The 25,258-nt window shown below is 44.0% G+C and overlaps 1 protein-coding gene across 1 annotated transcript in view; it reads left to right on the forward strand.

Annotated features, from left to right (window-relative positions):
• Positions 1 to 2,016: 2,016 nt before the first annotated feature.
• The window catches only part of RNF217 (ring finger protein 217), a 123,156-nt gene continuing 99,914 nt past the window's right edge, over positions 2,017 to 25,258 (forward strand). Inside the window, exon 1 of the mRNA XM_089686438.1 lies at positions 2,017 to 2,857. Coding sequence (XP_089542564.1) covers positions 2,285 to 2,857 — 573 coding nt within the window. The 5' untranslated portion in view covers positions 2,017 to 2,284. The remainder of the gene's footprint in view (positions 2,858 to 25,258) is intronic.

Here is a 25,258-nt window from a genome sequence, read left to right on the forward strand (position 1 = left end):
CAATGTTTTATCAGTTTTTATCAGTTCACTTCAGTTTTTTATCAGTTCACTTCAATTTTCATCTGTTTTTCATCAGTTCACATCAGTTTTTTGTCAGTTTACATCCGTTTTCATCTGTTCTTCATAATTTTTCATCAGTTTACATCCGTTTTTCACCTGTTTACATCCGTTTATGACCGACAGCCGTGGTCTGCCGCAATTTGCGTTTTCCCGCGGCCGGCGATCAGAGTAGGCTCATTTACATAAAGCCTAAGGGTTCTGTCACATGGGTGTTTCGTTTTTTTCATCAGTTCAGTCAGGTTTTTTCCAAGTAAAAACAGATCAGTTCACATCACTTTTTCAGCCGTTCACATCAGTTTTTCATCGGTTCACGTCAGTTTTTCATCAGTTCACGTCAGTTTTCATCTGTTTACATTAGTTTTTCATCAGTTCTCATCAGTTTTTCATCAGTTCATGTCAGTTTTCATCAGTTCACGTCAGTTTTTATCAGTTCACATCAGTTTTTCATCCGTTCACATCAGATTTTCATCCGTTCACATCAGTTGTCATCTGTTTACATCAGTTTTTCATCAGTTCACATCAGTTTTCATCAGTTCACGTCAGTTTTCATCAGTTCACGTCAGTTATTCATCAGTTCACATCAATTTTTCATCAGTTTTTATCAGTTCTCATCAGTTTTTCATCAGTTCACGTCAGTTTTCATCAGTTCACGTCAGTGTTTCATCATTTTTCCTCCGTTTTTCATCAGTTCACATCAGTTTTCATCAGTTCACGTCAGTTTTTCATCCGTTCACGTAAATTTTTCATCAGTTCACATCAGTTTTCATCTGTTTACATCAGTTTTTCATCAGTTCACGTCAGTTTTTCATCTGTTCACGTCAATTTTTCATCAGTTCACATCAGTTTTTCATCAGTTCACATCAGTTTTCATCTTTTTACATCAGTTTTGCATCAGTTCACGTTAGGTTTTTATCAGTTCACGTCAGTTTTTCATCTGTTTACATCAGTTTTTCATCAGTTTACACCAGCTTTTCATCTGTTTACATCAGTTTTTCATCAGTTCACATCAGTTTTTTATCAGTTCATGTCAGTTTTTCATCTGTTTACATCAGTTTACATCAGCTTTTCATCTGTTTACGTCAGTTTTTCATCAGTTCACTTAAGTTTTTTATCAGTTCACTTCAATTTTCATCTGTTTTTCATCAGTTCACATCAGTTTTTTGTCAGTTTACATCCGTTTTCATCTGTTTTTCATAATTTTTCATCAGTTTACATCCGTTTTTCACCTTTTTACATCCTTTACCAATGCAAAAACAGACTGTACGTCCGTTTACATCCTTTCCATTGTTTTTTTTACGGAAGAAAATTAGGTTTTTCTTCCATTCAAAAAAACAAATGTCAAGGGATGCGGACGTTAACAGACGTAAACCGATGATCATCAGTTTACATCTGCTAGCCCATAGAAATACATAGGTGTCTGTTTCTCATCTGTAAACGGACAGATGAAAAACGGACATACTGAACACCCATGTGAAAGAGCCCTTTCAAGTGTCAAGTGTTTTTTCGGCAACAACGCTGCTGCCAGGAAGAAGACTTCTAGATTTTTTCTTAACGTCCTGTGTGCAGGGGGACTTAGGCTGGCCATACATTATACAATTATCTGCAGATTTTCTGCCCAATTTCCTTTAGATTTACCTTCAACTATGTAGTGCAAGGGCCTGCCTAATTGGATACAACTGAAAGTGTTGTTTAGGTTTGTCCTCCTATTATATGGTTTTTGGTAAATCTAAACCAAAAATCTGCAGATAATTGTATAATGTATGGCCAGCCTAACAGTGGAGAATGTCAGACACAACTATCCCGGGTTAGAGGCGCGTATTCTTAGTAATACGGTAGCCAGTGACCCCGTGTTGTTGGTGCCGTGTGTCGGAGCTGAAGGAGGAGTACGGTAGCACCTGAATGCCCGTACTAGACACAATACGGTAACAGCTGAACACACTGGTAGAGCAGGAAAGCAGCAGAAGCCGCCGCAGCAGCAGCGCTGTGTCCCCGCCTCTGTCTCCTCAGTGCTGGCCGCTTTGTAATGCTCGGGGGAGAGTAGAAGAGCCTGGGAGCCTCCAGACAGGGGCTATGCACGGGGGCTTCCGTCTCCAGGAGGGAGAAGTAGTAGAGGACGGACGGGGAGCCCAGTGCCTTGTGGGTGTCACAGCTGTGAGGGGGACAGGCCCCCGGAGGGACCCGGAAGCACAAGTCAACTAGGAGAAGTGTCTACTTGTTGTGCTGTATGGGCAGACGGGCACCGGGAATGGGGGATCAGCATGACGAGCTGCAGCACACACAGCACATGCACATCGCAAGCAGCGAGGAGGATGAAGAGGAGGAGGAGGACGACGACGGGGGCGCAGAGAGGGGTGTGCGGGCAGACCCCTATGGAGGGAGTAGTGGGGAGCCCCAGGAACAGGTGGAGGATGCGGGCACCCCTCCGATAGAAGACAGGTTGGTGGTGGGAGGCTCTGCGGGCCACAAGCCGAAGAAGAGATGCGGCGTCCTATGCACTGTATACTGTGTGGAGAGTGACTTGTCCGGGGACATGCCTCCTCTGTACACCGGGGAGCCCCGCACTATGGCCGAACCCCCTTCCCGGAGCTCCCCGCCCCGGAACAATGGTGAACTGCCCCTCAGTCCTGCCAGCCTGGAGCTGGAACTGGCCCCCTTCCTGATCAGCAGCCTCGGGGATGGCGGACATAAAGTCATGATGAGCTGCCGGGTGTGCTTGGAGGACAAGTCCATCAAACCTCTGCCGTGCTGTAAGAAGGGGGTCTGTGAGGAGTGTCTCAAGAGGTATCTCAGCTCCCAGGTAATCCCACCCTGCTCTCTACCACTGCTCATCGTCTCCCCGGACTTCCTCTACCCTCCAGGCCTGCTTCACACTTGGGGGGGAAAACTTGCCCAACTTCGGCCTGGTTCACACCTCTTTTTAGTAAGGCGCTACGGTCCATTTACCATGGTTTCCTATGGGACACGTTCACACCTACGCGGTTTTCAGCCACTGCGTTTTTTGGAAAGGACTTTTTGCAGCATGGTGCGTTTTGGTTCAGTAGACTTCAATGGAGACATGGCAGGAAAACACGTAGTGCATTTTTAAATTTTGTTTGCATTTTTTTTGTTGCCAATAGGAAAGTATTAACTTTGATGGCACTTTGAGAACCCTTTCACACTTATGCGACTCGTCATACAACTTTGGGGTCCCGAGTTGCATGACAATAGCATTCCATGTTTCCCATTGAGTACCGTTCACAAATGTGCAACTTCAAATCACAGCAACTTTCAGGCTGCACAGATGTAAACAGTACTCATTGGGAAACATGGGGTGCTATTGTCATGCAACTTTGGACCCCAAAGTCGCATGACAATAGCACCCCATCTTTCCCAATGAGTACCGTTCACATCGCAGCAACTTGAAAGTAGTTCCCTGCACTGCTTTGGTCCAACTTTCATGTGACTTGAGCGCCATAGACCTTAATGTAAACTCTCCAAAGTCCCACCTGGATCCTATACATGTGTCTTGTGTGCGACTTTGTAGAGCGCAAATAATCATCTTTGGTCAAGGCCAAAGTTGCACTGTAAAGTTGTAATGAAAATTGATTTAAAAACTTGAATCGATTTTTGAAGTCACAAAAGTGTGACTGGAGCCTAATGCAAATTTGGATGGGTGCAACTTTGATGTGACTTTTTTTGGTAATGGGAACGTATGACCGTTCTGTTCATGTAGTGCTACTTTACACTTTCTGGTCCTCAAGTAGCATCTAAGTCACACCCTTGCAAAGTCGCATCTATGTCCCATCCAAGTTACACCCATCCCAAGTCCCATCAAAAGTCAATACTTTCCTATTGGAATATATAACCCCCCCCCCCCCCAGAAACCAAGCGTGTTAAAAAAAGCAAAACGTGCCAGTAAAGCATCAATCAAAACACGCAGAGGTGCGAACCTAGCCTTAAAGCTGAACTCCGGGCAACCTTTTTTTTTTTTCCCCTGTGCTGTGCCCACACTGCATGGGTTAACTGCTCATTTTAATCTAGGGGAGAGGACAGGGGAGGTATATTTACCTGATCTTCCAATCCTCTCACAAGACCAATCCTGTACCCCCACACTTCAGCGATTTTGAAAATGGATTGGGTACTTGTCTGTTAATTCACCGGCTTTATATATATAATTTTTATATGTTTTATTTAAATATATATATATATATAAATAAAACATATAAAAAAAAATATATATATCCGGTGAATTAACAGACAAGTACCATGGCTTGTACCTGAAATCTGCACGCTCCATAGACAAGAAAAGTTCACCACTTGACCGTGAGGGAATGCGGTTTTCCGAGGGTTCAGGTGAGTATACTCTTTGTGCTCACCCCTAGAAAAAAGTAGCAGTTGACCTATGCACTGCGAGCACAGCCCAACTACATGGGTAAAAAAAAATTAGTTGGCATAGCTTAAAGCACAAATCTGGGCAAAACGGGATGGTACACATGGCGCAATGCTTTGCTTCACCGTTACGACAATATTTATTGGTATTTGTCAGCATACCTGCCCAAACGTGCCCACGCCATAACCATTTTGCTTGCCATGTCCACTTTTCAGGGTTAAGGCAGTGTGGAGGTGACATCTCCCTGCCACCTGTCAATCGCTCTCTGAAAAAGCAGCCCATTGCAGTAGTGTACTAGATCCAGGAGCACAATGTTTCTTAGAATCCTGGCAGCTAACCTGTGGCCCTTTTGGTACTTGTGGTGGCCTGATAGTAGTTGGAGCTTTGATTTGTAAAGGAACTGCAATGGTAGTGATCTCTAAGGTCCCTTACACTCGGGGACGACTCTAACGGGGGATCTGTCTGCTGAGCTCTGGCTGAGCAGAGCAGGTGGATGACAGGTCCATGTCCGCTTAGTTTATGCAGAGCAGACACAGCCCACTCTGCTATATAGGCAGACTGGGGTAAATGGGCCCTCTGTCTGTTTACACCCGACTGCCCTCAAATTTTAGCCACTAGATCAGAAGTCTCCAAACTTTCTAAGCAAAGGGCCAATTTAAGTGCTTCAGGATTTATGGGGTCGGACTGTGGCCAGTGGGAGTAGAAAATGCTCTGGCACCAGTGCTCCATCATTGATTTTAATAGGAGGAATAGTGCTCCATTGTTGGTATCAATTGGAAGAATAGTGCCCCATTGATGGTGCCAACTGGGGACAGCTAGGGAGCGATTTGGTTTGGGGATGATCCAGCTGAGGGTGTGTAGATCTGTTTGATCATGTTGGAGGGTGATTTGACCTATGTTGTGAGGGTCAGTATATTGAGGGGAGAGTATGCCCAAAGGGGTCCACTTGGGTGGAGGTTTCAGAATTTACATACTTTCTGCACTTGCTTGTAAAATTTCCTTACGGGACTTTATGGTTGTTTATGGACTTTATCCCAGACTTGCACAATAATGGGTGTTGTATCATTGTTTTGTTTGAGCTATTTGCATAAGGTTGATACATTTCATTTGGAGCATCAAACAGATGATTGTTGTTTATTTTATGCAGCATATGCACATTTCATTTTAGTCTCTAGTCACACCGGTGCGACTTGTCATGGTATTTGATAGTTTCAAATCGCATGACAAGTCGCACCCCCTATGCCAGCAATGGAAATGGTCATTGGTGCGATTCCGACTCTGACTTCATGCAGTACTTTTTGCAAGTTCAGATGAGACCTGCATAGGCATCACACAATTTCAAAGTTGGATTCAATGAAAGCAATCTAACAAATTCAGCCATCTTCACTCTACAGCATGAATGGAGGATACTCCAATGTGGCTACTGTATTCCTTCCTTGGACCGCATTGGTCAGTAGTAGGAGCATTGCTCTGTAAAGGGGCTGTAATGACTGATCTCTAACAGTCTCATGTAACTTGTTCCCTGTCTTTGTCTTCTCCAGACTCCAACCCTTCCTGAACATAATTCTATTTTCTCTAAGGACTCCTTCACACTGTATGCAGTGACCTGCGTTTTCTCTGCACAGAACAGAGATCACCGCTAGGGCAAATAGAATACAGCTGTTTCCTATGTGCCCTGTTCACACTACAGAGCTGCCAAAAATGCAGACTATGTCCCTGCACTGTGCTGCTGTGCTGGGATATGAATGGAGTGTACACTATCAAGTAAAAAAAAACAACAGTGTGATGTGCTAAAACAATGCATTGCAATGCCCCTGGCTGCCTGGCAAACTAGACGCTAGCTCTCATGCAAAAATTAGGCATTTTGGGCCACGTGTACACGGGCCATCTGCGCTAAACACAGGAGATGTTATCTGGAAAGTGTAAACAACTTTTATACTTCCCAGATCTCTTTTTCCTGCATTTCAATGTTCCTGTGCTTAACTGCATTTAGACATGTTTCCATGCATATAGCTGCAAAACTAGGCTAAATGGGCCCAAGATGCAGAAACATTTTATGTAAATGCAGCTAGGCTGAATGCAACTATACACAGCTGAATGTCTATGTTTATTCTTCCATAGTAAAGCATTTTCTACTTTCAGGTGCATTTAGATATTGGCTCCAAACATATTTGGAAATGTATTTTAATTCCTTTGCACATGGGAGCTTAGCACGTGGGTAGTGTGAATGGGCCCTAAATGCCCCTAAACACAGGGCCCTCGTTCACACTGAATGTGACTTTGAATTCGAAGCCAGAGATCAGTGTGATTTGTACCTCTGATTTCACTGCGGCTTGCCACGTCATTGAACAGAAGTCAATGCAAGTCGCAATGAAATTGGAAAAAGTTAGTGCAGGAGCTATTTCTGAAATTGTGCTACTTCAAATCGCACTGATTAAGACAGTGCCATAGAAATACATTAGATGCGACTTCAAGTGGGATTTGTAAATCGCATGTTGCACCCGTGTGAATCGGGGCTTACAGATAGATAAAAAGATCACTGGGTCAGTGTTTGCTCATCAGAGAGACAGTGCTCAGGGAACACCTAGCAACCTCTGGAGGAACACTGGTTGATTTCTTTCTTTTATTTTTTTGCGTGTGAGGGGGCACTTTGATTTGAGGTGCAATGTCATTACAAGGGCAGTTGTGTGAAGAATATAGTATTTGTGAAAAGTTTTATGTACAGTTCTGTAGTAACACCAGGAGGCCTTGTGGAGTAAATCAAAGTAGTGTGATTGTAAGGGCATGTTACAGTATCACAGCATTATTTAATTGTTATTTTCCTGCAGACTTGTTACAACTTAGGAACTCTGATCTCGCTTTTGTGTTTTAGTAGAAGTTTCACCCACCCCCTTCGGCTTTGGTGACAGGGTCACTTCCTGTGTGGCTGAGTGTTTTATCTGCTAGGAAAACAACCTGTCCCAGGCACACAGCATGACATGAGATAATGTCAGGGAGGATATGGGCATGTATTTTCTTTTTCTCAATAGAGAAAGTCTAGTGTTCGTGTGTGTTTGTGTGTGTGTTCCTGTGCGTGTGTTCTATAATTATTTGTCATTGATTAAATTACAATCACTCTTAAGCCATAATTAGAAGCAAAGCATTGCTCAGCATTTGATGTACCTTTAACTATACTTTAAAAATAACTTTTGAATGTGAAGACATTAGAAAATTGTTAAAATTAGAATAGAAAAACTCTACCTTGTATTAGTCACACTCACTAATGCAACATTGTCATGTAGCTCTGTACAGTGGGGGTGTCATTCTTTATCTGGATACTGGAGCCAAGTTGCAGCTGTTGTCCATTGCAACTTGTCAGCTTTCAGCTGAAGCAGGAAACTCAGCACCAGATCGACCCTATTCCAGAGTTCCTCATAGTGGAGCCTATTTATAAAAATGTAGTGAATGAAAAATAGTACCTACTAACATGCCTATAATAACCTGATGTGCTTTACCCTCAAAGAATAGGATGCTACACTGACCTTTTTTTCCTGTGGTCATCATAAATAACTATTTAACCACTTCAAATCCGGACACTTTCACCCCCTTCTAGTCCAGGCCATTTTTCAGCTTTCACTGCTATTACACTTTGAATGACAATTGCGCGGTCATACAGCACTGTACCCTTATGAATTTTTTTAGCATTTCGTTTGAGACAGATAAAACTTTATTTTGGTGGCATTCACCACTGGGATTTTTATTTTTTTTGCTATATAAATTAAAAAAAAAAAAAAATGTTTTCTTATAAAATTTTGCAAATAATCTTTCTTCATAAATCTTGGCCAAAATTTATTCATCTATCTTTTTAGTAAAAAAAAAAAAAAAATAACCGAAATTAGTTTATAACCAAAAATTTATAATTTTTCTAATTTTTTTTAATATTTTTTCTTTTTTAACATACTGTCACCCTAGCAGTACAGTGTCACCATAGTGACACTGTACTATTTGTGGAGGGTGATGAAAAATTTTTTTTCTTTTTTTTACACTGATTGCGTTTACACCTATAAAGGCTGTAAAAGCAATAATTTCTCCTTCTCTCTGGCTGCATTCCTGCAGCCATTGAGAAATACTGTGAGAGCAGTGATTGGTCACAGCTTGTCACATGGTACAAGGCTGTTGTGAATAGTCTTGTACCATGTGACCTCTGTGATCATTCACAGATTTCACAAGTAGTAAGGGATGTCAGGAAGTGACATCTTGTTTACTACTGTTCTTGTAATCATTGATTGGCCAATCAGTGATCACATGAATCGGGACCTCACACAGATGTTTACCGTACAGCGATCTGTGTTCCACTATGTCCGGAGGAGGACACATCGGGCACCGATTGCGGTGCAGAACGTGCACAGGTAATAGATGCGGGGGGACGTTTAGAAAAGTCCACCTGCTTTGGCAGCACTCCCGTCCGGCCATTTATCTACATGGGCCGAATGGGAAATGGTTATTAACCACTTCCCATCCACCCTATAGCATATATCCTGCTACAGGTGATACGTGATTTTGCATTTCTGGGTAGGGGGCGTGCCGCGCCCTCCCTGTCAGTTCAAGTACACTGCTTTGAATGGCCATGCAAAGCAGTGTTCTTACAGTGAAGCACATGGACGCAGTCCCATAGTAGGACACACCCAGCACACAGTTAACCCTTTGATCACCCCACATGTTAACCCCTCCCTGCCCAGTGCCATTAGTACAGTGTCAGTGCTTTTTATTAGCACTGATCACTGTATTGGTGTCACTGGGGATGTCAGTGACACCAAGTCAGTTCCCCCCAGTGTCAGAATATCCGCCACAGTCCTGCTATAAGTCGCTGATCGCCATTACTTGTAAAAAAAAAACAAAAAACGCTATAACTTTCATTTAAACCAATTAATGTACACGTATTGGGATTTTTTTTTTCTCTTAGCAAAGACATGTAGCATAATACATTTTGGCCTAAATTTGTCGAAATTGGATTTTTAAAATGTTTTTACTGGACATGTTTAATAGCAAAAAAGTCAAAAACATTGTTTTTTTTTCCCAAAATTGTCAGAATTTTTTTCATAGCACAAAAAATGAAAAACGCATAGGCGATCAAATACCACCGAAAGAAAGCCCAATTCGTGGGGAAAAAAGGGCATACATTTCATTTGGGTGTAGCATTGCATGACCGCTCAATTGTCAGTTAAATTAACGCAGCGCCGTAAAAAAATGGCCTGGTCAGGAAGGGGGTAAATCCTCCAGAGGGCAAGTGGTTAATAGGCTAATGGAGTCACTTTTAATTGTGAAATTATTCCAGTGTATGTTGTAACAGAAGTGTGAATGGACTGATGTGTGGACTAGATAATCGCATACTTGTAGACTTTTTGTTTATTGTGATGGATTGAAATTCTTTGTGGAACACACCTTGTTGATTCACAATGTGATCACATTCAATATTACTAATGTTGATATTAGAGAAGGTGAAATATTTGATATGTGTTTATATAAAGTGGTGATACATTTTAGTTAGAAGGGTGGGTTTAAGAGCACCAACTATTTATTAATATATGTGTGATATGTGACATTCCCCTCTCTATAGAAACCACACTTTTTCATGTGGACCTTAAAGTAGAATTATAAGCAAAACTTGCTTTTTCTTTCTTTTTGGATAGAGCAAGAGAGGGTTATAACCCTTGGCAGATTTTATTTTTGCCATCTGTGTGCCATCATTGCAGAGATTTCCCTTCACTTCCTCTCCCATAGTCAAACAGGAGGCAAGAGGAAGTCCCTGCAAATTAAGTGAATTCCTTGAGGACCCCAGGTCACCAGAACTAGTGTCCCCATTGCAAGATTTCCCCTTTATTCCTTTTCTGGGGACAACCCAAAATTTGGGATTTCCTTTTACTTTCACCTTATTCTCCATGCACACTAGCATTTTTTAAGCTCTTGGAAGCTGTTATCAGCATATTTTTTTCCTGCTCCTAGAAGCTAAAGAGTGTTATCCTATGTGTCCGTGCACACTACTTTAGGCTGTTAGAATTTTTTGAGCTTCAGCGTCTAGGAGCAGAAAAACAATTGTTTTTGTAGAGTTTTTAGAGCTGCTAAAACACCCTTAACAGCTTTTATCTAGCTTTTTTGTTTTCTCTACATATACTGTGAAAACTCTAATAAAACGCTAACACTTCTGAACGCTACTAAAACACTACTTGGACAATACTAAAAAAAAACACTATTACCAGCGTTTTTCTATCCAGCATTTTTCCCATCATTTTTTTAACTTAAAAAAAAAATGCTAGTGTGCATGGAGCCTCAAAAATAGAGAGGGCGAATCTCTCTAATGGGGGACACCGACAGCTATGAAAACTGACAAGTGTTCTAATTCCTCTCCATTCTTTCTAAAACTAAAAAAATGTTTTGCCTTTAGTTATACTTTACCAATACATATTGGATCAAAAAACTGTTCCCACCAATAGAAACTGATTGACACCTAGTACTATATGTGGGTTTGAGAGCTGTACACTGTTTAGTTGTTGCACATTTTTTCTTCAAGTTAAAGCGATATTAAACATAATAAATTGCAGCTTACCAATCATAGATGTGGTGGCTGTGGAAGTGCCTGTGTGTACAGTGCGGCTTGCTGGTGTGAATGAGCCCTACCCCATTATTGTATGCATGCTACACACTTTTTCCTAAATTGAAGTGGCCCATTCAGTTTGGTCTGGCTGGCAATGTATCTGAGTGCACAAAACTACACCCGCAGAATTTTCGGCAGTTCAACACACAACAGATGTGTGTTGTGGTGCACTGTAGCATGGGTGCATAGGCAGCTACTGTGTTTTGAGGTGCCATTCTGAAGGAAAGCCATGCCAACACAAAGCATCCAATATTGTACATTAACAGGCATGTTGGCACAACGCAAATGTATGAATCCAGCCTTGAAGCCTAGGTAAATTAGAGAAAAGTAGTTACATATGGGTTTTTGTAAAATTCCCAGCTTTTTATGCTATGCACATTTTACAGAAAGCTTAGGCTTTGTGCTGGCTTTGAACAGTGCACTGTTATCAGGGTTCTCCAACTATTGATCACATGACGTTTTTTTTTCTTTGTTACTGCAGACTTTGACAGACACATCTTATCTACGCTGCTTAGCTTGGATTTTGAGACTGCAGGAGGATCTGCCTGCTGCAATTCAAAAAATTCATTTCAGGGCCTTTTGTCGACAGGCATTAGGACTCTTGTACATAGGCACCCATGCAACATACATTCTAGTGTATTTCCCCAGCCCAGGTGCTGTGCATTGCTGTATTCTGGTATAGTCTGTGCTGCAATAAGAAAAACTATTTCCACCTAAATGCTATACTCACGTTTATGTGAGCACTGGTGTATACCTGATTACAGACAGCACAGTTGTACATAGCACCGGAATTTACCGTATTTTTCACTCCATAAGACGCACCCCCCCCCCCAAAAAAAGGGGGGAAAATGTCAGTGCATCTTATGGAGCAAATATAGAGCGGCCAGTCTGGTATTTCCGCTGCTGACATCGTGTCAGAATACCAGGCTGGCCGCTCAGCTCTTCTCTGCAGGAGTTTACCTTAGTCTTCCCGCGCCGGCATCCTTAGTGTGGGAACCTGGCTGTGACAGCCAGGTGCTCACTGCGCATGCGCGAGAAGCGCTGCGCTTTGTGAATGGCCCGGCGTCTTCTGGGACCTGTCATGTGTCCCAGAAGATGCCCGGCCATTCACAAACCGCAGTGCTTCTTGCGCATGCGCAGTGGGCACCCGGCTGTCACAGCCGGGTTCCCACACTACACCGCGTTCCAAATTATTATGCAAATTCTATTTAAGTGTCACAAAGATTAAATATTTTGTTTTTCAGTTTAACTCATGGATGACATTGTGTGTCAGGGCTCTTTTGATCACTGAAAACAATCTCGGACACCTGTAATAATTAGATTGGCCGGTGAGCCCAATTTAAGGAAAAACTACTAAAGGACGGTGTTCCACATTATTAAGCAGAGCACCATTTTCAAGCAATATGGGGAAGAAAAAGGATCTCTCTGCTGCCGAGTGAAATAGTTCAATGCCTTGGACGAGGTATGAAAACATTAGATATTTCATGAAAACTTAAGCGTGATCATCGCACTATTAGATTTGTGGCTGATTCAGAGCACAGACGGGTTCGTGCAGATAAAGGCACATTGAGGAAGATTTCTGCCAGATCCATGCATCGGATCAAGAGAGCAGCTGCTAAAATACCATTACATGGCAGCAAACAGACATTTGAAGCTGCTGGTGCCTCTGGAGTCCCACGGACATCAAGGTGTAGAGTCCTCCAGAGTCTTGCAACTGTGCATAAACCTTCTATTCAGCCACCACTAACCAATGCTCACAAGCAGAAACGGCTGCATTGGGCAGAAAAATACATGAAGACTAATTTTCAAACAGTCCTGTTCAATGATGAGTGCCGTGCAACCCTGGATGGTCCAGATGCATGGAGTAGTGGATGGTTGGTGGACAGCCACCCTGTTCCAACAAGGCTGCGACGTCGGCAAGGCGGTGGCGGAGTCATGTTTTGGGCTGGAATCATGGGAACAGAGCTGGTCGGCCCCTTTAGTGTCCCTGAAGGTGTAAAGATGACCTCTGCAAAGTATGTGGAGTTTATGACTGACCACTTTCTTCCCTGGTACAGAAGGATGAACTATGCTTCCTGTAATAAAATCATCTTCATGCATGACAATGCACCATCTCATGCTGCAAAGAATACCTCTGCATCAATGGCTGTTATGGGGATAAAAGGAGAGAAAGTCATGGTGTGGCCTCCATCCTCCCCTGACCTCAATCCTATTGAGAACCTTTGGAGCATCCTCAAGCAAAAGATCTATGAGAGTGGGAGGCAGTTTACATCCAAACAGCAGCTCTGGGAGGCTATTCTGACATCTTGCAAACAAATTCAAGCAGAAACTGTCCAAAAACTCACAAGTTCAATGGATGCAAGACTTGTGAAGCTGCTATCAAATAAGGGGTCTTATGTTACAATGTAATGTGACCTGTTAAAATGTTTAAAAAGTTAAAATGTTGTTAAAAGTTTGATTGAAATAACTTTTGATTTCAGTAAATATGCTGCAAACACAACAAATGACAATTTTCAGTTCTTTACAACCTATAAAGTGTTTTGAAACTTACTGTGTGTAATAATTTGGAACAGTGCATTGTAAGTTTTTTATGTTTAACAAAAATCCTGTTATTAGGAGGTTTGTTCAATAAAATGTGAATTGTACTCTTAATAGCTGATAACATGAGAATTATGCTGACTGTTATTTACATCAATTATTTAGGTAAATGAGAAAAATATCATTTGCATAATAATTTGGAACACCGTGTAAAGGGAGGACACCTCCCCGGAAGTGAGAGCGGGTACCTGTCAAATTCAGGTACCCACTCCCTCTCCCTCCCCAAAGGTCCACAGTCTCCTTGTCATCCCTTGTACTGTCTGCAGTCTCTTGGTCATCCCTTGTACTGTCTGCAGTCTCTTGGTCATCCCCTGTACTGTCTGCAGTCTCTTGGTCATCCCCTGTACTGTCTGCAGTCTCCTTGTCATCCCTTGTACTGTCTGCAGTCTCTTGGTCATCCCTTGTACTGTCTGCAGTCTCTTGGTCATCCCCTGTACTGTCTGCAGTCTCTTGGTCATCCCCTGTACTGTCTGCAGTCTCTTGGTCATCCCCTGTACTGTCTGCAGTCTCTTGGTCATCCCCTGTACTGTCTGCAGTCTCTTGGTCATCCCCTGTACTGTCTGCAGTCTCTTGGTCATCCCCTGTACTGTCTGCAGTCTCTTGGTCATCCCCTGTACTGTCTGCAGTCTCTTGGTCATCCCCTGTACTGTCTGCAGTCTCTTGGTCATCCCCTGTACTGTCTGCAGTCTCTTGGTCATCCCCTGTACTGTCTGCAGTCTCTTGGTCATCCCCTGTACTGTCTGCAGTCTCTTGGTCATCCCCTGTACTGTCTGCAGTCTCTTGGTCATCCCCTGTACTGTCTGCAGTCTCTTGGTCATCCCCTGTACTGTCTGCAGTCTCTTGGTCATCCCCTGTACTGTCTGCAGTCTCTTGGTCATCCCCTGTACTGTCTGCAGTCTCCTGGTCATCCCCTGTACTGTGTCTGCAGTCTCCTGGTCATCCCCTGTACTGTGTCTGCAGTCTCCTGGTCATCCCCTGTACTGTGTCTGCAGTCTCTTGGTCATCCCCTGTACTGTGTCTGCAGTCTCTTGGTCATCCCCTGTACTGTGTCTGCAGTCTCTTGGTCATCCCCTGTACTGTGTCTGCAGTCTCTTGGTCATCCCCTGTACTGTGTCTGCAGTCTCTTGGTCATCCCCTGTACTGTGTCTGCAGTCTCTTGGTCATCCCCTGTACTGTGTCTGCAGTCTCTTGGTCATCCCCTGTACTGTGTCTGCAGTCTCTTGGTCATCCCCTGTACTGTGTCTGCAGTCTCTTGGTCATCCCCTGTACTGTGTCTGCAGTCTCTTGGTCATCCCCTGTACTGTGTCTGCAGTCTCTTGGTCATCCCCTGTACTGTGTCTGCAGTCTCTTGGTCATCCCCTGTACTGTGTCTGCAGTCTCTTGGTCATCCCCTGTACTGTGTCTGCAGTCTCCTGGTCATCCCCTGTACTGTGTCTGCAGTCTCCTGGTCATCCCCTGTACTGTGTCTGCAGTCTCCTGGTCATCCCCTGTACTGTCTGCAGTCTCTTGGTCATCCCCTGTACTGTGTCTGCAGTCTCTTGGCCATCCCCTGTACTGTGTCCGCAGTCTCTTGGTCATCCCCTGTACTGTGTCCGCAGTCTCTTGGTCATCCCCTGTACTGTGTCTGCAGTCTCTTGGTCATCCCCTGTACTGTGTCCGCAGTCTCTTGGTCATCCCCTGTACTTTGTCCGCAGTCTCTTGGTCATCCCCTGTACTGTGTCCGCAGTCTCTTCTTGGTCATCCCCTGTACTGTGTCCGCAGTCTCTTCTTGGTCATCCCCTGTACTGTGTCCGCAGTCTCTTCTTGGTCATCCCCTGTACTGTGTCCGCAGTCTCTTCTTGGTCATCCCCTGTACTGTGTCCGCAGTCTCTTCTTGGTCATCCCCTGTACTGTGTCCGCAGTCTCTTCTTGGTCATCCCCTGTACTGTGTCCGCAGTCTCTTCTTGGTCATCCCCTGTACTGTCTGCAGTCCATTGGTTCAGAATATTTTTTTTCTTGTTTTTCTCCTCTAAAACCTAGGTGCATCTTATGGTCAAGTGTGTCTTATGGAGCGAAAACTATGGTACATTGTACAAGCCCAAGCATCCATGTACAAAAGGCCTTAAAGCAGAACTGCACTCTCTCAATCAACATTGATTATTTTTAATCCTTATGCAGCTAGCATCAGTAACTAGATGGCAAACTAAAGCATATTTACTTGTTTTAAACTTTTTTTTTTGTTTGACATTTCTTCAGTTACTTCCTGGTTATTAGGCATAGGCAAATGATGTCATACACCCTAAGCATCTTCAAGAGGGTTTTTCTCAGCTACGCACATCCTCCTGCCTGCATGCATCTAAAGGTAGAGGGATTCCAGGAAGTAAATGTTACATCATCTGCCCGTCCTCAAGATGCCCACTGCTAGAAATGTTAGGAAGTGTTTTTTAAAGCAATTTCTTAGCAAAATAAAGCATGGAGACATGGATGGATGGGGGAGTTTGTTTTTAAAATGGAAATAATAATGATTTGCGCTTTTGGTTTGTGGTGCTCAAATGCAGTGTAGTTCTGCTTTAAGTTTGTCGATGGCATCAGCTTGACATGCTTTGAGACACTTCTGACATTAATCAAAGTTAATTGACAGGTGTATTTGAGCTGCTGTCAGCCTTGGTTCACATATATGCATTTTGCGTTTATGCTTTCTCCAGTTTGTTTTGCGTTTTTCTACATGTGTTTTTGATGCGGTTTACTGCATTTTGTTCAGGTGTTTTGTTTTTTGTTTTTTTTTGTTTTTTTTTTGTTAAAGTGGAATTTTTTTTCATTGCTGGGCAGAATAACAATGCAAAAATGCGGCAAACACACACTGCCATGCATTTCAGCAGCTTCTGCATTGAACTCTTTTAAAAGCAAAAAGCAGCAATTTTGCTACAGTAAAGTCCATGACCCTTTCCAAAAATGTAGCAGCTCAAAAAAGCATAGCTGTAAACATGTTCTACAGCAGTGGTTCTCAACCTTTCTAATGCCGCGACCCCCTTAATACAGTTCCTCATGTTGTGGTGACCCCCAATCATAAAATTATTTTCGTTGCTACTTCATAACTGTAATTTTGCAGTGGGAGGAGTAGTGCCACATCATTGGTGTCAGTGGAAGGAGTAGTGCCCCATCACTGATGTCAGTGGGAGGAATAGTGCCCCATCGTTGGTGTCGGTGGGAGGAATAGTGCCCCATCGTTGGTGTCGGTGGGAGGAATAGTGCCCCATCGTTGGTGTCGGTGGGAGGAATAGTGCCCCATCGTTGGTGTCGGTGGGAGGAATAGTGCCCCATCGTTGGTGTCGGTGGGAGGAAGAGTGCCCCATCGTTGGTGTCGGTGGGAGGAATAGTGCCCCATCGTTGGTGTCGGTGGGAGGAATAGTGCCCCATCGTTGGTGTCGGTGGGAGGAATAGTGCCCCATCGTTGGTGTCGGTGGGAGGAATAGTGCCCCATCGTTGGTGTCGGTGGGAGGAATAGTGCCCCATCGTTGGTGTCGGTGGGAGGAATAGTGCCCCATCGTTGGTGTCGGTGGGAGGAATAGTGCCCCATCGTTGGTGTCGGTGGGGGGGGGGGGGAATAGTGTCCCATCGTTGGTGTCGGTGGGGGGAGGAATAGTGCCCCATCGTTGGTGTCGGTGGGGGGAGGAATAGTGCCCCATTCTTGGTGTCGGTGGGGGGAGGAATAGTGCCCCATCGTTGGTGTCGGTGGGGGGGGAATAGTGCCCCATCGTTGGTGTCGGTGGGGGGGGGGGGGGGGGAACAGTGTCCCATCGTTGGTGTCAGTGGGAGGAACAGTGCCCCATCGTTGGTGTCAGTGGGAGGAACAGTGCCCCATCGTTGGTGTCAGTGGGAGGAACAGTGCCCCATCGTTGGTGTCAGTGGGAGGAACAGTGCCCCATCGTTGGTGTCAGTGGGAGGAACAGTGCCCCATCGTTGGTGTCAGTGGGAGGAACAGTGCCCCATCGTTGGTGTCAGTGGGAGGAACAGTGCCCCATCGTTGGTGTCAGTGGGAGGAACAGTGCCCCATCGTTGGTGTCAGTGGGAGGAACAGTGCCCCATCGTTGGTGTCAGTGGGAGGAACAGTGCCCCATCGTTGGTGTCAGTGGGAGGAACAGTGCCCCATCGTTGGTGTCAGTGGGAGGAACAGTGCCCCATCGTTGGTGTCAGTGGGAGGAACAGTGCCCCATCGTTGGTGTCAGTGGGAGGAACAGTGCCCCATCGTTGGTGTCAGTGGGAGGAACAGTGCCCCATCGTTGGTGTCAGTGGGAGGAACAGTGCCCCATCGTTGGTGTCAGTGGGAGGAACAGTGCCCCATCGTTGGTGTCAGTGGGAGGAACAGTGCCCCATCGTTGGTGTCAGTGGGAGGAACAGTGCCCCATCGTTGGTGTCAGTGGGAGGAACAGTGCCCCATCGTTGGTGTCAGTGGGAGGAACAGTGCCCCATCGTTGGTGTCAGTGGGAGGAACAGTGCCCCATCGTTGGTGTCAGTGGGAGGAACAGTGCCCCATCGTTGGTGTCAGTGGGAGGAACAGTGCCCCATCGTTGGTGTCAGTGGGAGGAACAGTGCCCCATCGTTGGTGTCAGTGGGAGGAACAGTGCCCCATCGTTGGTGTCAGTGGGAGGAACAGTGCCCCATCGTTGGTGTCAGTGGGAGGAACAGTGCCCCATCGTTGGTGTCAGTGGGAGGAACAGTGCCCCATCGTTGGTGTCAGTGGGAGGAACAGTGCCCCATCGTTGGTGTCAGTGGGAGGAACAGTGCCCCATCGTTGATGTCAGTGTGGTGGAGGGGGAAATAGTGCCCCATCGTTGGTGTCGGTGGGGGGGGGGGGGGGAATAGTGTCCCATCGTTGGTGTCGGTGGGGGGAGGAATAGTGCCCCATCGTTGGTGTCAGTGTGGTGGAGGGGGAAATAGTGCCCCATCGTTGGGGTCGGTGGGGGGGGGGGGAAATAGTGCCCCATCGTTGGGGTCGGTGGGGGGGGGGGGAATAGTGTCCCATCGTTGGTGTCGGTGGGGGGAGGAATAGTGCCCCATCCTTGGTGTCGGTGGGGGGAGGAATAGTGCCCCATCGTTGGTGTCGGTGGGGGGAGGAATAGTGCCCCATCGTTGGTGTCGGTGGGGGGAGGAATAGTGCCCCATCGTTGGTGTCGGTGGGGGGGAGGAATAGTGCCCCATCGTTGGTGTCAGTGGGGTGAGCAATAGTGCCCCATCGTTGGTGTCAGTGGGGTGAGCAATAGTGCCCCATCGTTGGTGTCAGTGGGGTGAGCAATAGTGCCCCATCGTTGGTGTCAGTGGGGTGAGCAATAGTGCCCCATCGTTGGTGTCAGTGGGGTGAGCAATAGTGCCCCATCGTTGGTGTCAGTGGGGTGAGCAATAGTGCCCCATCGTTGGTATTAGTGACACAAATGATGGGGCACTATTCCTCCCACTGACACCAACGATACTTACCTTGCTGACCCCTGCTCCAGCCTGGGCTCGCTCTCTCACTTACCTGTCAGCTGTCTTCCTTCTCTGGCCGCTCTCCTCTTCACTTACTCCGGCAGCTCCCTCGATCTTCTTTGATCTACGCGCGCTGCCGCTCGGCTCCTCCTCTCCAAGCTCCACCTCCTCGCCGGTGATTGGCCGCCTGTGTGCCTCTCCTGAGCTACAGTTCCGGTGGCCAATCAGCGGCGAGGAGGCGGAGCTGTTGAGTGATCCCGGAGGTGTGGCCAGGTGACAGGGCAACGTATCATCCCGCCCACACATCGTCTGAGTCAGAGGAGCGGTGTCTCTGTTCCTAAGACCATCGGAAATATGTGTTTTCCGATGGTCTTAGGCGACCCCTGTGAAATGGTCGTTCGACCCCCAAAGGGGTCGCGACCCCCAGGTTGAGAACCGCTGTTCTACAGGAAACAATGTTAAATGGACTGTAGTGCGTTTCTGCAAAAAGCACTTAAAACGCTTTGGTGTGAATGGAGCCTTACTATCTAACCTGCATTTGAACTGTTTTTTCATTGCAGCTAAAAGAAGTTTGATTGTTAAGCAATTTCCATTGATCCCCATGGTTGACTGTGATGGTAATCTTGTCATATGGAACCATGCTGACTGGTTCCTGATTTGCTAGTATTGGACTTGCAGCAGTTAGAGACAGCCTATTACAGAACTAGAAACGAATGCAGCTTTGCCCTTCTAGTACTCAGGTAGGACTAATTTATACTGAGAGTATAAAGTACTATGTCTGAAAACGTTACTATATACATTGCGGGCAACTTGGAGTAAAAACATACGTATTCTGTTAGAAATGCCACTGCTGACCTTCTTAGGCCGCATGCACACAGGGCATTTTGTCCATCTCTCCTAAATGCCTTTCCTCCTGGCAGCAGCATTTTGGCAGAAAAAAAGTTTGCCGCGTGTAAACTTATTTAGATGCGTCAAGTACTTCTGCATTAATTCACTTCATTGGCCAGAATTTTTTCTGCCAAAATGCTACTGCACCTGGAAACCCTAAAAGCAGCGTTTTTAATGCGCAGTGCATGAGGCCTTATGAAAATGTTAGTTGGATGGCTTTCATGCTGATTCTTTTGCTTTGTTTTCTGAAACAAAAATCCTGGAAAAACTAGGCATCTAGCATTTCTAGAAATAGATCAGCAATGGCAGCTTGCATTTTTCTCTCAGCATAGGTATCTTAACACCCTGGTCACATCAAAGCCGATTTTGAACAATGAAGTCGCATGATTTTAAAGTCGGGTGACTTGATGATTTGAGGTGTGATTTGCAAGACATCTGACACAGATGTCTATGCTAATTGCACCAAAAGTAGTGCATACACTACTTTAGAAATCGATGTGGCTCCGGCCAAGTTGGAACCGCACCGATATGATTACTCTAATAGCGCACAATAGGATGCAACTTGGCATACGATTTGCAAGTCACATGGCATGCAAATCGTATGCCAAGTTGCACCTGATGTGACCGGGGTGTTAGAGGAATTTCATTCCCCACTGCCAGCCTCTGGTGTCTCCTCCCCCCCCCCCCCCCCCCTTCCAAACATATACTCACCTGTCCATGCAAATCCAATTTTGTCCCACTGTACAGGTGTCATAGCCCAGGTTTCGTGTCACCACTGATGGGAGCTGGCTGCTTCCTCTGGGTGTAGAAAGCCGACCACTGATTATTTGTGATGGGCATATTCTGACCACTCTGCTTCCCCTGGTCCTAGAGTCATAGTATCTCATGAAGCTGCAGAACCAGGGACACATCTTTCTTGCTAGGTGAGATTGGTGGCGGGGAAGGGACATGAGGGAAAAAAAACCGGCGTAGAAATAAAAAAACACTTCTGATCGTAGAGGGGCAGGGTTGGAAGGGAACAAACTCTCTTTTGGATGTGAATTTCTGCTTTAAAGCTCAACTACAGCTCAACCGGCACCGTTCAAATTGATGAGACTCCGACTTTGCGATGCCGCACCGATTTGAAAAAAAGGTTCCTGGTCTATTTTCTGCGATTTCAGGTGCATCTATGCATGACGTTGCACAGATGTCTTACAAGTCGCACCTGCAGTCACACTGACATGCGACTTTGAAATTGTGTGACTTTAAGTGAAGTCACACGATTTCAAAGTCATATTCAGTGTGAACCAGTGCCTAAAGAGAAATTGATTTTGTGCTAGTCTGGCAAGATCTTCCAGTGTCACAACACAGCAGTAGTCAATGTATCCAACCACCTAGTAGCTGGTCTCCCTCTTCGCATAGTGCCTTTGATCTTCCCAAACATTATTTCCTTCAGTGATCTCTCTCTTCTGAGCAGTACATAGTTGCATAGTTAGGCTGAAAAAAGACAAAAGTCCATCCAGTTCAACTATTAAAAAAGAACAAAGTTGTAATCCTATACCCACAGTTGATCCAGAGGAAGGCAAAAAAAGCCCAACAAAGCATGATCCAATTTTGTTCCTGCTTGTTCCTGCAGGGAAAAAAAATTCCTTCCTGATCCCCTGAGAGGCAATTGGATATTCCCTGGATCAACTTTACCTATAAATGTTAGTATCCAGTTATATTCTGTGTATCTAAGAAAGAATCCAGGCCTTTTTTAAAGCAATCTACTGAGCTGGCCAGAACCAACTCTTGAGGGAGTCTATTCCACATTTTCACAGCTCTTACTGTGAAGAAACCTTTCCGTGTTTGGAGATTACATTTCTTTTCCTCCATAGAGTGCCCCCTTGTCCTTTGTGATGACCTCGGGGTGAATACCTCTACACAGAGTTCACTATATGAACCACTGATATATTTATACATGTTGATCATATCCCCCCTTAACCTCCTCTTCTCAAGAGAGAATAAATTCAGTTCCTCTAATCTTTCCTCATAGCTGAGCTCCTCCATGCCTCTTATCCGTTTGGTTGCCCTTCTCTGTACTTTCTCCAGTTCCCCAATGTTCTTTTTGTGAATTGGTGCCCAAAACTGAACTGCATATTCCAGATGTAGTATTACTAATGATTTGTACAGGGGTAATATGATATCTCTCTGTCTAGAGTCTATACCTCTTTTAATACAAGAGAGGATTTTGCTTGCTTTAGAAACCGCAGCTTGGCATTGCATGCCAGTACTAAGGTTGTGATCTACCAGAACCCCCAGATCCTTCTCCACCACTGATTCCCCCAGTTGTACCCCCCCCAGTATGTATGATGCATGCATATTCTTTGCTCCCTAGTGCATAACCTTACATTTATCAACATTAAACCTCATTTGCCACATAGTTGCCCAATTTAACAGTGCAGTACAGTAAGAAAAGTAAAAAAAAACTAGCCCACATTTATTTTTTTTATGCAGTCTAATTGCATTACTGTATAAAAACCCTCAATTGGATTTTTAACACTTTTTTAAAATGACTAAAAAACAAATGTACTTGTCTCTGTAGGCATGCTCTTACAGCCATGTAAACAATGTTCACATCATTGCGCACAAACATTGGGTCATCCTAGCAGCACTTAGATCTTTTGATACTGAACACGATTAATCAAAGCACATTAGCAGCGCTTTGTGAAAAGACTTTCATTTTACAGAACTCTATATAAATCACCAACATCAAGAAAATATGCCAAATGAGGAAGGCTCAAATTATTCAAAAATGACATCATCCACATAAAGATGTTAGGATTGCAATGGAACAGGTGCTGCTGCACACAGGCCTGTATGGTGTGTTACATGGATAAGCACATGGTATCTGATCCCCCTTGTTTGTTTTTAGGGCAAGGGATTCACTGGTATTTGTGTATTGGTAGCAATCACTTTGTGTATATATTTCACTTGATATGATTGACAGTTGAAGCCAATGCAGGATAGAGCACATATAATCTTCCTTGTCAAGAGGTCTATACTTTTGAGTCACAGGCAGATATTGTCAAAATATGCATTGGCCTCAGTTGTCATTATATTTTGCTTAAAGCTGAACTCCATTAAGCTAATTAGATGGCTGAGAAAATATAAAATACATCATATGCCAAATGATTTGTATTTATCCAGTCATAGAATTTTTTTTTATTTTGTTTATATCTTTATTGACCAATATACCTGCATTAATTAACATTTTTTTTAATTTTATATCTGCCCATAGCACAGTTTTAATTCTGGCCACACAGATTTTGATTTAGTTCTGGTCTGTTAGATAAACACATTTTACCAACCACTGAAAACTGCAAAGGTCTACCTGACAGCATCAAAATCTAATTTATGGTCTTGTAAGTTACCTTGGTTTGTTTTAAAAGTTCAAAAGTTGTAGTGAGAAGATACGTAGGTTGACCCTGCTGATCTATTTTTTTTTTTTTTTATTGAAAATGAGTTACGACTGTTGTCAGATTGATCTGTAGACAATAATACTTTGAGGCACTGACCTTGGATGACGATGCAGATTTACTTGCTTCATTCTTGTTCTGATCAGTGACTCAGTAAGTATTGTGATTTGCCCTCCTCTTTCTCCCAGTACAGGTTTCCTCTAAAGAAAGCCTGCCACAAGACGATTTGTTTTAACATAAATCTTCCTATAAGATTATGGGGTTGATTTACTAAATGCAAATAGGCCATGCACTGCAAGTACACTCCAAGTGCTCTGAAAGTGCAGTTGCTCTAGATCTGGAAGATGCAAAGAAAATAAAAAACAGCATTTTTGCTTGCACATGATTGGATGAAAGAAATCAGCAAAGCTTCACCTCATTTCAGAGTCCTCTGCACTTGCAGTGCATAGACTGTTTGCCTTTAGTAAATCAACCCCATATGTGCAGGTAATGTATTTTATGCATGTTATTTACCTCCTAGATATCTTTCTTGTGTAGGCATCCAAAAGCCCCAAGATGCTGGGTGCCACCATCTTGGTTGTGATGTCGGCAGCCCCAGCTGACTCACAGCTGTCACTCCAATGACAATTTATAGAAGCCTTTCTCAGCTATTTTTCCTCCGAACTTTCATAGGGGCTCCTTGAGCAATTAATAATTTCCACATCTCAGATATATAACCACTGACACCAATAATATTTCTGCCTATCTATAAGGGTGCATTCTTCCCACTGACCACCACACTAATATACAGTGAGCTGAATTATTGGCAAGGGTTCCTTTGTGATAAAAAGGTTCTCTTCGCTCATCTTGCAGCTGCTGCATAAAATATGTAGGAGGAAAAGGGAGGGGCAGAGGAGCTGGGCCAGTACTGAGAGAAGTTGACAACCTTGATGGGGAGAGAGCCATGATATGCGGGGGGGAAGTTGTGCTAAGAAAGTAAAATTTTCTGCCAAGTTCAAGTGCCCATTGTAAGTGAATAGAAAACCATTTATGTTAAGAAAAACACAGCAAGTAAGCATTTTATATACTTGATATTTTTTTTTACCTTCAGTTTTATAACCATATAAGAAATTCTTTGCTATAAGCAATCAAATTGTGTAAAAAAAAAAAAAAATACTGATCACTTCCCCAAAGTAGTACAATGTTACTATGGTAACATTATACTACTTTGGTCATAGGTCAAAATGAAAAAAAAAAATCTTAAGAAAAAGAGAATAAAATGTAATAAAAAAATTGAAAAAAAATTATACATTTTTTTTGTTTTCGTACTGTCACCAGTGTCCTTGGTCACCACTACACCAGTTACATGCTGACGCTGTACTGCACTGGTGACAGTATGTAAAAAAAAAAAAAACAATTGTGAAAATATTTTTTTTTCATTTTCTGAAAAATTATGACAAAGTTACAACTTCAAAAAACTCGCCATGCCTCTTATGAAGTATGTCGGACTGTCTACTTTGCAAAAAGGGGTCATTTGGGGGATATCTGTACTGTTCTGACATTTTTGGGCCTCAAGAAATTAGATTGGCTGTCAGTACTTCAGGATTGATCAATATTCAGATATATCCCATAGTTTGTGAACGCTATAACTTTCCTACAGGATACATAATAAAAACTGATTTGGGTTATTTTCACCATAGATTGTAGCAGAATACATCTTGGCCTAAATTTATGAAGAACAATTATTTATTTGCAAACTTTTATAACCGAAACAAAGAAAAACGTGGGGTTTGTTTTTCAAAATTTTCAGTCTTTTTTTGTTAATTTAGCAAAAAATAAAAACCCAGTGGTGAT

This window comes from Staurois parvus, unplaced genomic scaffold, assembly GCF_062004578.1.
Source record: "Staurois parvus isolate SC_StPar_1 unplaced genomic scaffold, SC_StPar_1.0 ptg000397l, whole genome shotgun sequence".
Taxonomy (NCBI): Eukaryota; Metazoa; Chordata; class Amphibia; order Anura; family Ranidae; genus Staurois; species Staurois parvus.